Raw genomic sequence first — 13,303 nt, 5'->3', positions numbered from 1 at the left:
GAATACTAAGACTAAGTATAAAAAGGGTGCACATGATTGATATCAGGTTGATAACACAATTGAGAACCGGGGTGAATATAAAAGTTCAAAGGGGAAATGAAAAACCAATGAGAGAAACAAAGGGAGAGTATGAGAAGAAACTGGCAGCTAACATAAAAGTTTAAGGAATCTGAAAGTTTTCTGCAGATATATAAAAAGTAAAATTGTGGTAAAAGGAGGATTGGGAATGATTAGGGATATACAAGGAGATTATTTCATGGAGCAGAGGACGGCTGAGGTATAAGTGATTACCTTACCAAGGGAAAAAATGCTGCCCAAGTCATAGTGAAAAAGAAGCTAGTTGGCACACTTGATGGGCTAAAAAATGATAAAGAGGAGATAATAGATAGGCTGACTGTACTGTACTGATCCAGAACTGGATCAGGCGTACTAACAGAATTAAGGGCAGCAATTGCAGACACACTGGCCTTAAAGTCCCAGTCTTAGTGTAACATTTCCAGTCCTCTGACTCCACCCCTGCTTCTGTTATTAAAAAAAGAGTGTATGGATAAGCCCAGTAACTACAGGCCAATCAGTTTAATCTCAGTGGTGGGGAAGCTTTTAAAAATGACAACCTGGGATAAAAATTAAGAGTCACTTGGGAAAATGTGAGTTAATTAGGGAAGTCCAGCATGAATTTGTCAAGCACAAAACATGTGTTTATCTAACTTTCTTAGTTTTTTGATGAGGTAACAGAAAGAGTTGAAGAGGATAATGCAGTTGATGTGATGTACATGGGCTTCCAAAAAGTATTTGATAAAGTGCCACATACCAGGCTTGTCAGCAAAGTTTGAGCCTATGGAATAACAAGGACAGTAGCAGCATGGATATGGAAGTGGTTGAGTGACAGGAAACACAAAGTATTGGTCAATGATTGCTCTTTGGACTGAAGGAAGGTTTATAGTGGAGTTCCCCTGGTGTTGATGATAGGACAATGGCTCTTCTTGATACATTAATGATCTAGACTTTGAATTACCTGTACATCAGTTTCAAAATTTGTAGATGAAACAAAAAATTGGAAGCATTGTGGACTGAGGGGAGGAGAGTGATCGACTTCAAAAGGAAATGGACAGGTTAATGGAATTGGTGAACAGGTGAGGGATGAAACTTAATGCCGAGAAGAATGAAGCAATTAATTTAAGTAGGGAGAGCATAGAGAGACAATATCAAATAAAGGGTATGATTTGAAAGGGGGTGCAGGAACAGAGGGGCCTGAGTGTATCTGTTGAAGGTGGAAGGACATGTTCAGAAAGATGTTAATAAAGCATTGGAATTCTGGGTTTTAAAAATTGGGGCATAGAGTCCAAAAGCATTTATAAGACACTGTTTTAGCCTCAACTGAAGTATTGCGTCCATTTATAAGCACCACACTGTAGGAATGATGGGAAGGTATTAGAGAGAGTACAGAAAGAACTCACGGGGATGTTTCTTTGAAGCTTTTCGTCTCTGTTATATGGATAGATTGGACAAACTCGGCTATTCTCCTTGGAGAAGTGAAGGTTGAGAGGAGATTTGATAGAGGTGTTCAAAATCATGAGGGGTCTGTACAGAATAGATAGGGAGAAACTGTTCCCATTGGTGGAAGGATTGAGAACCAGAGGACACAGATTTATGGTATTGGCAGAAGAAGCAACAGCAATATGGGGAAAATCCCTGTATGCAGCGAATGATTAGGATCTGGAATGAACTGCCTGAGAGTGTGGTGGAGGTGGATTCAATCGAGGCCTTCAAAAGAGAATTGGATAATTAGCTGAAGAGGAAGGATTTTCAGGCCGATAGGAAAGGACAGTGGAGTGGGACCAGGAGAGTTGCTCCTGCAGAGAGCAAACACTGGCATGACTGGTCTAATGACCTCCTTCTGTGCTGCAACCATTCTATGAATCTATAATGAGAAATAGAAGTAGGAATAGGCCATCGAACCCCTTGAAGCTGCTCCACCATCTTATACCATCGTAATTGATCTTTGACCTGAACTCCACTCCCCTGGCTGACTCCCTCAGAGGTCAAACATCTATTGACTCAATCTGTTAAATGCTGAACAGCAAAGCATCCACAGCCCCTTTAGGATATATAGTTCCAAAGCTCCATGGCCCTCTGAGTGAACAAATTTCTCTTCATCTCAGTCCTAATTGATAGATGACTATATTTTATTCAGTCATGGGATGTGGTCATATCTGGCAAGGCCAGCATTTGTTGCCCATCCCCAATTGCTAAAACTGAGGGATTTGCTCAGCCATTTCAAAGGGTAGTTAAGAATCACCCACATTGCTTTGTCTCTAGAGTCACATGTAGGTCTGGCCAGGTAAGCATAGCAGATTTCCTTCCCTAAAGGGAATTATTGAAAAGGATGGGGTTTCATGGCAGTGATAGCATCTTGGTCACCAATGTGAAATTTAAAGCCAGTCTTATTTATGTTTTTATTAATTAATTGAATTTAAAATCCTGCTATGGCAGGATTTGAACCCATGGCCCCAAAATATTAGCCTAGGCCCTCAGATTACTAGTTTAGTGATATTATCACTACACCACTGCTGCCCCATATCCTGGCATTGTGTGACCTTGTTCTGGATTCCCCAGCCCAAGCTTGGATTCCCCAAGCTCTCAGTGCCTACATCAAGCCCCTTAAGAAATATCTTTTAATTCTTTCATGAATATTGCTGACTTGGAAAGCATTTATTGCCAATCCCTAATTGCCCTTGAGAAGGTGGTGCTGAGCCAATTTATTGAACCACTGCAGCCCACAGTGCTGTTAGGGAGGGAGTTCCAGGATTTTGACCCAGTGACAGTGAAAGAATGACGATATATTTCCAAGTCAGGATGGTGAATGGCTTTGAGGGGAACTTCTAGGTGGCGATATGTGTCTGCTGCCCTCGTCCTTCTAGGTGGTAGAGGTCATGGGTTTGGAAGGTGCTGTCGAAGGAGCCTTGGTGAATTTCTGCAGTGCATCTTATAAATGGTACTCACTGCAGCTACTGTGTGTTGGTGATGAACTCAGTGAATGTTTAAGGTGGTGGTTGGGGTGCCAGTCAAGTGGGCTGCTTTGTCCTGGATGGTGTCAAGCTTCTTGAGTGTTGTTGGAGCTGCACTCATCCAGGCAAGTGGAGATTATTCCATCATGCTCCTGACTTGTGCCTTGTAGATGGGGAGTCAGGAGGTAAGTTACTCGCCACAGGATTCCTAGCCTCTGACCTGCTCTTGTAGCTACAGTATTTATGTGGCTAGTCCAGTTCAGTTTCTGGTCAATGGTAACCCCCAGGCTGTTGATAGTGGGGGATTCATTGATGGTAATGCCATTGAATGTCAAGGGGCGATGGTTAAATTCTCTTGTTGGAGATGGTCATTGCCTGGCACTTGTGTGGCGCAAATGTTACTTGCCACTTGTAAGCCCAAGCCTAGATGTTGTCCAGGTCTTGTTGCATTTGGACATGGATTGCTTCAGTATCTGAGGAGTCACAAATGGTGCTGAATATTGTGCAATCATCAGCAAACACCCCCACTTCTGACCTTATGATGGAAGGAAGGTCATTGATGAAGCAACTGAAGATGGTTGGGCCTAGGACACTACCCTGAGGAACTCCTGCAGTGATGTCCTGGAGCTCAGATGACCAACCTCCAACAACCACAACCATCTTCCTTTGTGCAGGGTATAACTCCAACCATCGGAGAGCTTTCCCCCATTTCCCATTGACTCCAGTTTTGCTAGGGCTCCTTGATGCTACACTTGGTCAAATGCTGTCTTGATTTCAAGGGCAGTAACTCTCACCTTCCCAGTTGAGTTCAGCTCTTTTGTTGATGTTTGATCCAAGGCTGTAATGAGATCAGGAGCTGAGAAGCCCTGGCGGAACCCAAACTGGGCATCAGTGAGTAGGTCATTGCTAAGAATGTGCATCTTGGTAGCACTGTCGATGGCACCTTTCATCATTTTGCTGCTGAGTGAGAGTAGACTGATGGGGTGAGAATTGGCTGCGTTGCATTTGTCCTGCTTTTTCCGTACAGGACATACCTGGGCAACTTTCCACATTGCTGCAGTGTTGTAGCTGCACTGGAACAGCTTGGCTGGTTGTGCAGCTAATCCTGGAGCACAAGTCTTTAATACTATTGTCAGGATGTTGTCAGAGCTCATAGCCTTTTAAGTATCCAGGGCCTTCAGCATTGTTCTTCAGCCAATTCAATTTACTCCACATGATTTGGAGATTGGCATCTTGTGAGGCTGGGGACCTCAGGAAGAGACCGAGATGGATCATCCACTCAGCATATCTGACTGAAGATTGTTGCAAATGCTTCAGCCTTGTCTTTTGCACTGATTTGCTAGGCTCCCCCATCGTTGAGGATGGGGATATTTGTGGAGCTTCTTCCTCTGGTTAATTGTTTCATTGTCCACCCCATTCATTACTGGATGGGGCAAGATTACAGAGCTTAGATCTGATCCATTGGTTGTGGGATTGCTTAGCTCTGTCTATTTGGTATGCACGTAGTCCTGTGTTGTAGCTTCACAAGGTTGACACCTCATTTATAACTTGTCAAAGGGATCATGCTTCATTCTTCTAAACTCTAGGGGGATTAGGCCCAATTTACTCAGACTCCTATTATAGGGCAATCCTTTAACTAATCCTTGAACAAATCTAGTAGCTTTTGCTGTGCTGCCTCGAATGCAAGTATATCCTTCACTTGGTATGGAGACCAAAAATCTGTACCAGGTGAGATCTCACCAAAGTCCTGTAGAATTGTAGCAAGAGTTCATTATTATCATACTCCAATCTCTGCATAAAAAGCCAACATTCCATTTACCTTCCTAATAGCTTGTTTATACCTACATACAAACAGCATGTTGTTTTTCACTAGCATGCCTTCTTGAACTTCAACATTGACAAGTTTACACCTCTTAAAGATACTGGACAAATTCAGACTCTGTCTCACTGTGAGCAGTATTTCTTTTGAGGACACTGACTTTGAGCATTCAGAAGCCCACAGTCGGATGGGGTAAAAAAAATGTTGCCTATCTTCAGAAATCTTCAAGATCTGCAAACTCTTTGCTTTCAAGAACTCCTCACTTTGGCCAATATCAGCTGATCTTGCCCACTACTGACTCTCAAACAGCCATCTGAAACTTCAAACCAGGAAGGTCTTGCCTCAGAGCTGCTGGCTGACAGGCAGCCTCATGTAAACAAAGCCAATGGGGATCCTCGGGAGCCATCATCAAATCATTCTGGAAGACAAGGAAATTCCAGCCAAGCTGTTTAAATTTCCTTACTGGAAGAATTCTCCACACTGTTCCACTGCTGCCAACATGCTGAAAGTAGTGACAAAATCTACCCCTCAGAATTTGTCTGACACATCTGAATATTTGGCATGATGGTGTAGGTTACCTGCTGGTATCAGGGCTGCCTCAAACTCAAGAATAACAGAAACAAGAGGAAGAGAAAAAATCGAAGATTCAAAGTAGGAAATGAAATAGAAGATCCCAAATCACTTAGAACAAAACCCCATGATAATAGGCTGCTGACTCTGTCTGTTGTCTTCCTCACACATTCGACAAGAATCAAATCTGCTAGCTACCTACTGAGTGACCCTTGTATGAAAATGAAATGTACAGTGCAGCCACTTACCCGTGCATAGTGAGGCTGGTCTTGGAAAGAAGAGCTATCACGAGGAGGCTATAGAGTACGAAGAATCCCAAAACTTGTTCAGCCATGTCCTGAGTCTGTTCCCAGTATCAGCAAGCTCACATGGGGCGGTGATCTGCAGAGAAGCCAAAAGCAGAACAACATTCAGTGGAGGATGGACAAGTCTATACAAACTCTCCATTTCATTCTCTCTCTTACTCATCCTCTAGTTTCTGCCCTGTTCACCCTTTAGAAATATTACTGTCATCATTGGCAATGCTTTTTTATGAATTGTTACATTTTATTTTGGATTTACACAGCTCCACACAGGTTCATGGCTGGCTGCCTTTCAATTTGTTGGACGAGTTACTGTCTCTGTTCTCCAATTAGCACATTCCTCAGTCCACACGCTGTTCAAGCAAGGAGTCTAATACTCCTACTCCTTCTTGTGAGAGTTTCTCTCCTGAAGGACTGAACAGCACTGATAGGCTTTACAAGGTTCAATACCCATGTGCCACCTCAAATCAAGTAAGTAGTAAACCAACTATTTGATGCCATCGTCTGCCTATGTTGAACCCTTGCAAGCCAAATTCATCAGGAGACGATGGTGTGGTGGTAATTTCATTGGACCCACCATGGCAGCTGGTGGAATTTAGATTCAGTTAATAAATCTAAAATTAAAAGCTAGTCTCAGTAATGGTGACCATGAAACCATTGTCTATTGTTGTAAAAACCCATCTAGTTCACTAATGCCCTGTAGGGAAGGAAATCTGCCATCCTTACCTGGTCTGGTCTACATGTGACTCCAGACCCAAAGCAATGTGGTTGACTTTTAACCGCCCTCTCAAATGGCCTATCAAGCCACTCAGTTCAAGGGCAATTAGGGATGGGCAACAAATGCTGGCCTTGCCAGTGACATCCATATCTCATGAAAGACTCTGGAACAGTTCCTACAGATTGGAGGGTGGCTAATGTAACCCCACTATTTACAAAGGGAGGTAGAGAGAAAACAGGGAATTATAGACCAGTCAGCCTGACGTTGGTAGTGGGGAAAATTCTACAGTCCATTATAAAAGATTTAATAGCTGAGCACTTGGAAAACAGTGGCAGAATCAGACAGAGTCAGCATGGATTTACGAAAAGGAAATCATGCTTGACAAATCTACTGGAATTTTTTGAGGATGGAACTAATAGAGTTGATGAGGGGGAGCCAGTGGATGTGGTTTATTTGAACCTTCAGAAGGCTTTCGACAAAGTTTCACATAAGAGATTAGCATGTAAAATTAAAGCACATGGGATTGGGGGTAGTATATTGAGATGGATAGAAAACTGGTTGGCAGACAGGAAACAAAGAGTAGGAATAAATGGGTCTTTTTCCGAATGGCAGACAGTGACTGATGGGGTACCGCAGGGATCGGTGCTGGGACCCCAGCTATTCACAATGTATATTAATGATTTAGATGAGGGAATTAAATGTAATATCTCCAAATTTGCAGATGACACAAAGCTGGATGGGAGGGTGAGCTGTGAGCAGGATGCAGAGATGCTTCAGTGTGATTTGGACAAGCTGAGTGAGTGGGCAAATGCATGGCAGATGCAATATAACGTGGATAAATGTGAGGTTATCCACTTTGGTACCAAAAACAGGAAGGCAAATTATTATCTGAATGGCTATAAATTGAGAGCGGGGAGTGTGCAACGAGGCCTGGGTGTCCTCGTACACCAGTTGCTGAAGGTAAGCATGCAGGTACAGCAGGCGGTAAAGAAGGCAAATGGCCTTCATAGCGAGAGGATTCGAGTAGAGGAGCAGGGATGTCTTGCTACAACTATACAGGACCTTGGTGAGACCACAGGTGGAATATTGTGTGCAGTTTTGGTCTCCTTATCTGAGGAAGGACATTCTTGCTATGGAGGGAGTGCAGCGAAGGTTTAACAGATTGATTCTTGGGATGGCGGGACTGACATATGAGAAGAGATTGAGTCGATTAGGATTATATTCGCTGGAGTTCAGAAGAATGAGGGGAGATTTCATAGAAACCTATAAAATTCTAACAGGACTAGAAAGGTAGATGCAAGAAGGATGTTCCCGATGGTGGGGGAGTCCAGAACCAGGGCTCACAGTTTGAGGATACAGGGTAGACCACTTTGGACTGAGATGAGGAGAAATTTCTTCAACCAGAGAGTGGGTGAGCCTGTGGAATTTGCTACCACAGAAAGTAGTTGAGGCCAAAGCATTGTATGCTTTCAAGAAGGAGTTAGATATAGCTCTTGGGGCGAAAGGGATCAAAGGGTATGGGGAGAAAGCGGGAGCAGGCTATTGAGTTGGATGATCTGCCATGATATAATGAATGGCGGAGCAGGCTCAAAGGGCCAAATGGCCGTTCCTGCTCCTAGTTTCTATGGTTCTATGTAAGAAAGAAACAAAGCTTTATTGGTTCCACAGGAACATTGATGCGTTCATTACTTTCACCTATTCACACCATGTCCATTTGGCCTGTGATCTATGATTGTTATTATGTGAACTACAGTGTGCATAAATTTTACACAAAAAAACTAATCTAAAGTCTTGAACCATCCTCAAAGACCGTTATGATGTCTCTTCCATGTTGCTGGACAAGACACAAGTTTAAGCTTGTCTGAGAGGCAGTCACTCTCTGATCTCTGGTTCCGAATATTTCATCTTTTCACTTGTTCTTCTTTTTTCTCCATGTCCAGTCAAAGCTATCATGGTCAGTGCTCCTCCCAGCTTTCTTCTCTTGGTCCTCTGGTACACCAATTACACTGTATCTCACTATTGCTTTTATCCACACTCTCAGCGTTCTGAATTCAAAACACAATGCACTTCTTCCGATTGAGGTTATTCTTTCACAGTGTCAGCGGTGGCTCGGTGATGAACACACATGTTCCTGAATCACGTGGTTCAAGCCCCACTCAAGAGTTTTGAGTACATAATCCAGGCCGACACTGTCAATACCAAGCAAGTGCAAAACTGTTGGAGGTGATGTTGTTTGGATGAGATGTGAACCCAGGACACTGTCTTCCCTCTCAGACAGATATAAACGATCCCATAGCACTATTTTGAAATATTGTAGAGAAAGTCTCCCTGGTGCCCTGACCAATCAGTAAAAAACAGAGCATGTGGTTAATATTTCATAGCTGTTTGCGGGAGCTTGCTGTGTGTGAATTGTTGAGTCATTAACAACAGTAACTAGACTTCAAAAGTACCTCAATGAATTAAGTACTTTGCAACATCCTGAGGTTGCAAAAGGTGCTATAGAAATGCAAGTCCTTTCTTCCACAGTGTTCCATCTTTCTCAGTCTTTCATTCTTCTTAAATCAGGAGGCTTTGAAAGCTTAAGCTTAGTACCATTGTTTTCTTATTCTCCTTCTTTCTGCATCCATTGTGTTTGCTAACTCAATGGGCCGGATTTCTGGTGGGCATCAGGACTCCCACGCTGAGCCCAGAAGGGGGTCCTGAGACCACCCATGCCCTCAGCACATCCACAAGCACAATCCTCTGGGAGATAACTTTCTAATTGACTGCCTCCACATTCATCATCCCGTTAAGGATGGCAGACAGATTCCTTTGGGCCCAGTGTGTCCACAGCTATGGTCAGCTCGAACCCCACCCAGGGAGACAGCTTCATGAAAAGCAAAAACAAAAACAAAAATAGCTGGAAAAACTCAGCAGGTCTGGCAGCATCAGTGGAGAAGAGCACAGTTGACGTTTCGAGTCCTCATGACCCTTCAACAGAACAAAGTAAAAATAGGAAAAGGGTGAAATATAAGCTGGTTTAAGGGGGGTGGGGGGGGCATTGGGACAATAAGAGCTAAGTAAGGGGCCAGTGATAGGTGGAGATAACCAAAAGATGTCACAGACAAAAGGACAAAGAGGTGTTGAAGGTGGTGGTATTATCTAAAAGAATGTGCTAATTAAGGGTAGAAAGCAGGACAAACAAGGTACAGATAGACGTAGTGGGGGTGGGGTGGTGTGGGGTGAAGGAATCAAAAAAGGCTAAAAGGTAGAGATAAAACAATGGATGGAAATATATTTAAAAATAATGGAAATAGGTGGGAAAAGTAAAATCTATATAAATTATTGGAAAAAAACAAAAAGGAGGGGGATAAAATGGAAAAGGGGTGGGGATGGAGGAGAGAGTTCATGATCTAAAATTGTTGAACTCAATATTCAGTCTGGAAGGCTGTAAAGTGCCTAGTCAGACAATGAGGTGCTGTTCCTTCAGTTTGCGATGAGCTTCACCGGAACAATGCAGCAGGCCAAGGACGGACATGTGGGCAAGAGAGCAGGGTGGAGTGTTGAAATGGCAAGTGACAGGGAGGTCTGGGTCATTCTTGTGGACAGACCGAAGGTGTTCTGCAAAGCAATCACCCAGTCTGCGTTTGATCTCTGCAATGTAGAGGAAAGCCCATTGGGAGCAACGAATGCAGTAGACTAAGTTGAGGGAAGTGCAAGTGAAATGCTGCTTCACTTGAAAAGAGTGTTTGGGCCCTTGGAGGGTGAGGAGAGGGGGAGTAAAGGGGCAGGTGTTGCATATCTTGCGTTTGCATGGGAAGGTGTCGTAGGAGCGAGTTGAGGATTAGGGGGTGGTGGAGAAGTGGACCAGGGTGTCATGGAGGGAACGATCCCTACGGAAAGCCGCTGGGAGGTGGGGGGGAGGGGTGAAGGGAAGATGTGTTTGGTGGTGGCATCATGCTGGAGTTGGCGGAAATGGTAGAGGATGATCCTTTGAATGCAGCGGCTGGTGGGGTGATAAGTGAGGACAAGGGAGACCCTATCATGTTTCTGGGAGGGAGGAGAAGGTGTGAGGACAGATGCGTGAGAGATGGGCCAGACACGGTTGAGGGCCCTGTCAACCACCATGGGTGGAAAACCTCAGTTAAGGAAGGAGGACATGTCGGAGGAACTGTTTTTGAAAGTGTCATCATCAGAACAGATGTGATGGAGGCGAAGAAACTGAGAGAATGGGATGGAGTCCTTACAGGAAGCGGGGTGTGAGAAGCTGTAGTCGAGGTAGTTGTGGGAGTCGGTAGACTTGTAATGGATATTGGTGGACAGTCTATCACCAGAAATTGAGACAGAGAGGTCAAGGAAGGGAAGGGAAGTGTCAGAGGTGGACCATGTGAAAATGATGGAGGGGTGGAAATTGGAAGCAAAATTAATAAATTTTTCCAGGTCCCGACGAGAGCATGAAGCAGCACCGAAGTAATCATCAATGTACCGGAGAAAGAGTTGTGGGAAGGGGCCGGAGTAGGACTGGAACAAGGAATGTTCCACGTACCCCATAAAGAGACAGGCATAGCTGGGGCCCATGCGAGCCATTATAAATAGTTTCATTATAAATGCTTGACTGAGCTCCAGGAATGACTAGTGGACTTAGCACAGCAGGAGTTTACTTACACAGTTGTAAAAGGGGCTGCTAGCTTTGTTTGATTGCAGCTTTATTACCTTGTAATAAATTGATCGTCTTTGATGTGGCTTTTCAATGCCTGTGTGTTTCATCAATGGAACTTTCACTGCCTGTGTTTGATTGACAATTTTATGAGAAGGAAAAGGAGGCAATGTGTTTCAAAGGGAATGTTGAATGGCTGTTTTTTTTTATTATTTCATGAGCATTTGAAAGACTTACCAGTGCTATCATATGGCTCATTGGTTGTGTGCCCTGTGCATACTGTGTGAGTGGACATGGATGGTTCATGCGTGGCATGGAGGAGCATGGGAGCCGGGTATGTGCATGGAGAGGGTCTGAGATTTGAGTGGGAGGGATTAGGGGTGAGGGGTAACGTTTAGGGGTCCTCACAACCATGAATACAACTGTGTTTATGCCTGAGTAAATAGAGGCAGGCCTTCAAAACTGCCAGGCACAAGCCTGCTTCTGGGAATTTCCCAACTCTCTTGTCCCATACCCTTGAAAAAAATCCAGCCCCAAGTCTGTGTTAACTATTGCACCTTTCCACAAAACAGAGGCCTTCACCTTGACAGTCAAACAAACTCCTGTATTTGTTCACATCTGTTTAATATTTGTGAGTGGATCCAGCTGTTGAAATTGAACAGCTGGATTCCTCTCTCTCTTTCTGCTGAAGGTACTCACCCGTGCTTGTCTGTGTCTCCATGGGCAGTGACATCTTTACCTAATTCTACTGCAGCAGCAATTCTTCATACGTGAGCCCAGGCATGAATGTGGACTGGCTAATCGAATACAGGAGGCATCATAGATGTAGTAGGGGCTCCAGCAGCAGGCAGCGATGTTGGAGAGCATCTACCAAGGGAACTGGTCAGCTCCTGGGGGCCCCAACCTGCAGGGAGGTGTCTTTGACAAGTGGAGAGAAAGAAAACAGCAAGGACAAGTTTTGAGAGTGGCAGGAGCCAATTAAAGTCATGAATAGAGCACCTTGAATCCCCTGAGGGTGAATAAAGAACCAGGAAGGGAAATTGGAGACCTAGTCAGACCCTGACTCTGAGAAACCTTGTGGAGAGGGAGAGGGAGAGAGAGGAGAGGAGAGCAGAGCAGAGCAGGATTGTAGCCAGGAGCTGGAACAGCAGTTCAAGACTGGTGAGGAGCTGAGGCCACTAATAGGACAGAGATCTGGATCATTGGCCATGAATATTTTCTGTAAATAGTTTGTTTCTTGAAGTTAAGCTTTCTCTTGAGAGTTTATACAGTTTTAGTGCCAGTGGAATAAAGGAACCTTGTCTTTTAACCTTTGTGCAGTTCGTGTGCTTAAATTGCACACTGCATAACCAACTGATTCTGGCCTTAACCGACAAGCAGGCAAGCTCCTCAGCAAAAGCAACATTGAACAGTGACCAACTGGGAAACCTTGGAGGACCTTGATTCTGACCCAGGTGTACCGAGCCCAATTGTTATGACTCTTACTAAATACTGTGGGTACAAGTGCAGATCAGAAACTGGGAATTCTACAATACAAGTCAGGAGTGTGATGGAATACTCCCCACTTGCAGCTCCCACAACACTCTAGAAGCTTGACACTATCCGGACAAAGCAGCCGCTTGATTGGCACCAAAACCTTAAACATCTTGGACCAGAAGCTCTGAGGAGTGGCAGTCACAGTCAGAAGGGGTAGTCAGGATGATCAATGGGGTGTTGGTGGGTGGATGGGGGTCAATACTATAGTTACCCAGGAATTAAAAGTGCTTTTAATTCTTCTAACTTTTCCTGGGTAACCAATCTGGTAAAAGTGTTGGAACCATCCAAAGGCTCTGATTTAAATTGGAGTCTCGATGGTTCCCAGTGCAGGGTAATTTCCTATTGGAAGTGTAAACTTCCTGGACAATTCCCATACATTCTTTACATGCATATTTCTGGAGGAGTCCCCCAGTGCATCTTCTAGAGAACCTCCAGGGTATGACTCCGCAGAGATCACACATTCTGGGCCCTTATCTCTCCACCACGGCAGCGTGTACCATCTACAAGATGTACTACAGGAATTTGGTAAGGTTACTTCAATAGCAGCTTCAAAACTTGTGACTTGCAATGCATAGAAGGACAAGAGCAGCAGATAGAAGGGAACACCACCACCTGGAAGTTCCCCTCCAAGTCACTATTCATCCTGACTTGGAAATATATCGCCGTTCCTTCACTATCATTGGGTCGTAATCCTGGAACTCCCTAAGAGCACTG

General features: G+C 44.3%; 1 protein-coding gene across 1 annotated transcript in view; it reads right to left on the bottom strand.

Moving 5' to 3' along the window:
• The window catches only part of LOC121282432 (gamma-aminobutyric acid receptor subunit alpha-5-like), a 529,643-nt gene extending 517,808 nt beyond the window's left edge, over nt 1–11,835 (bottom strand). The window contains exons 1-2 of the mRNA XM_041196144.1: nt 11,753–11,835; nt 5,646–5,778 (exon numbers count right to left, since the gene is read on the bottom strand). Of these exons, the coding sequence (XP_041052078.1) occupies nt 5,646–5,731 (86 nt within the window). The 5' untranslated portion in view covers nt 5,732–5,778; nt 11,753–11,835. The remainder of the gene's footprint in view (nt 1–5,645; nt 5,779–11,752) is intronic.
• Nucleotides 11,836–13,303: the final 1,468 nt, after the last annotated feature.

This window comes from Carcharodon carcharias, chromosome 9 (assembly GCF_017639515.1).
Source record: "Carcharodon carcharias isolate sCarCar2 chromosome 9, sCarCar2.pri, whole genome shotgun sequence".
In the NCBI taxonomy this organism is placed as follows: domain Eukaryota; kingdom Metazoa; phylum Chordata; class Chondrichthyes; order Lamniformes; family Lamnidae; genus Carcharodon; species Carcharodon carcharias.
The sequence above is the reverse complement of the archived record's forward strand: the minus strand, read 5'-3'. Positions and strand labels throughout refer to the sequence as shown.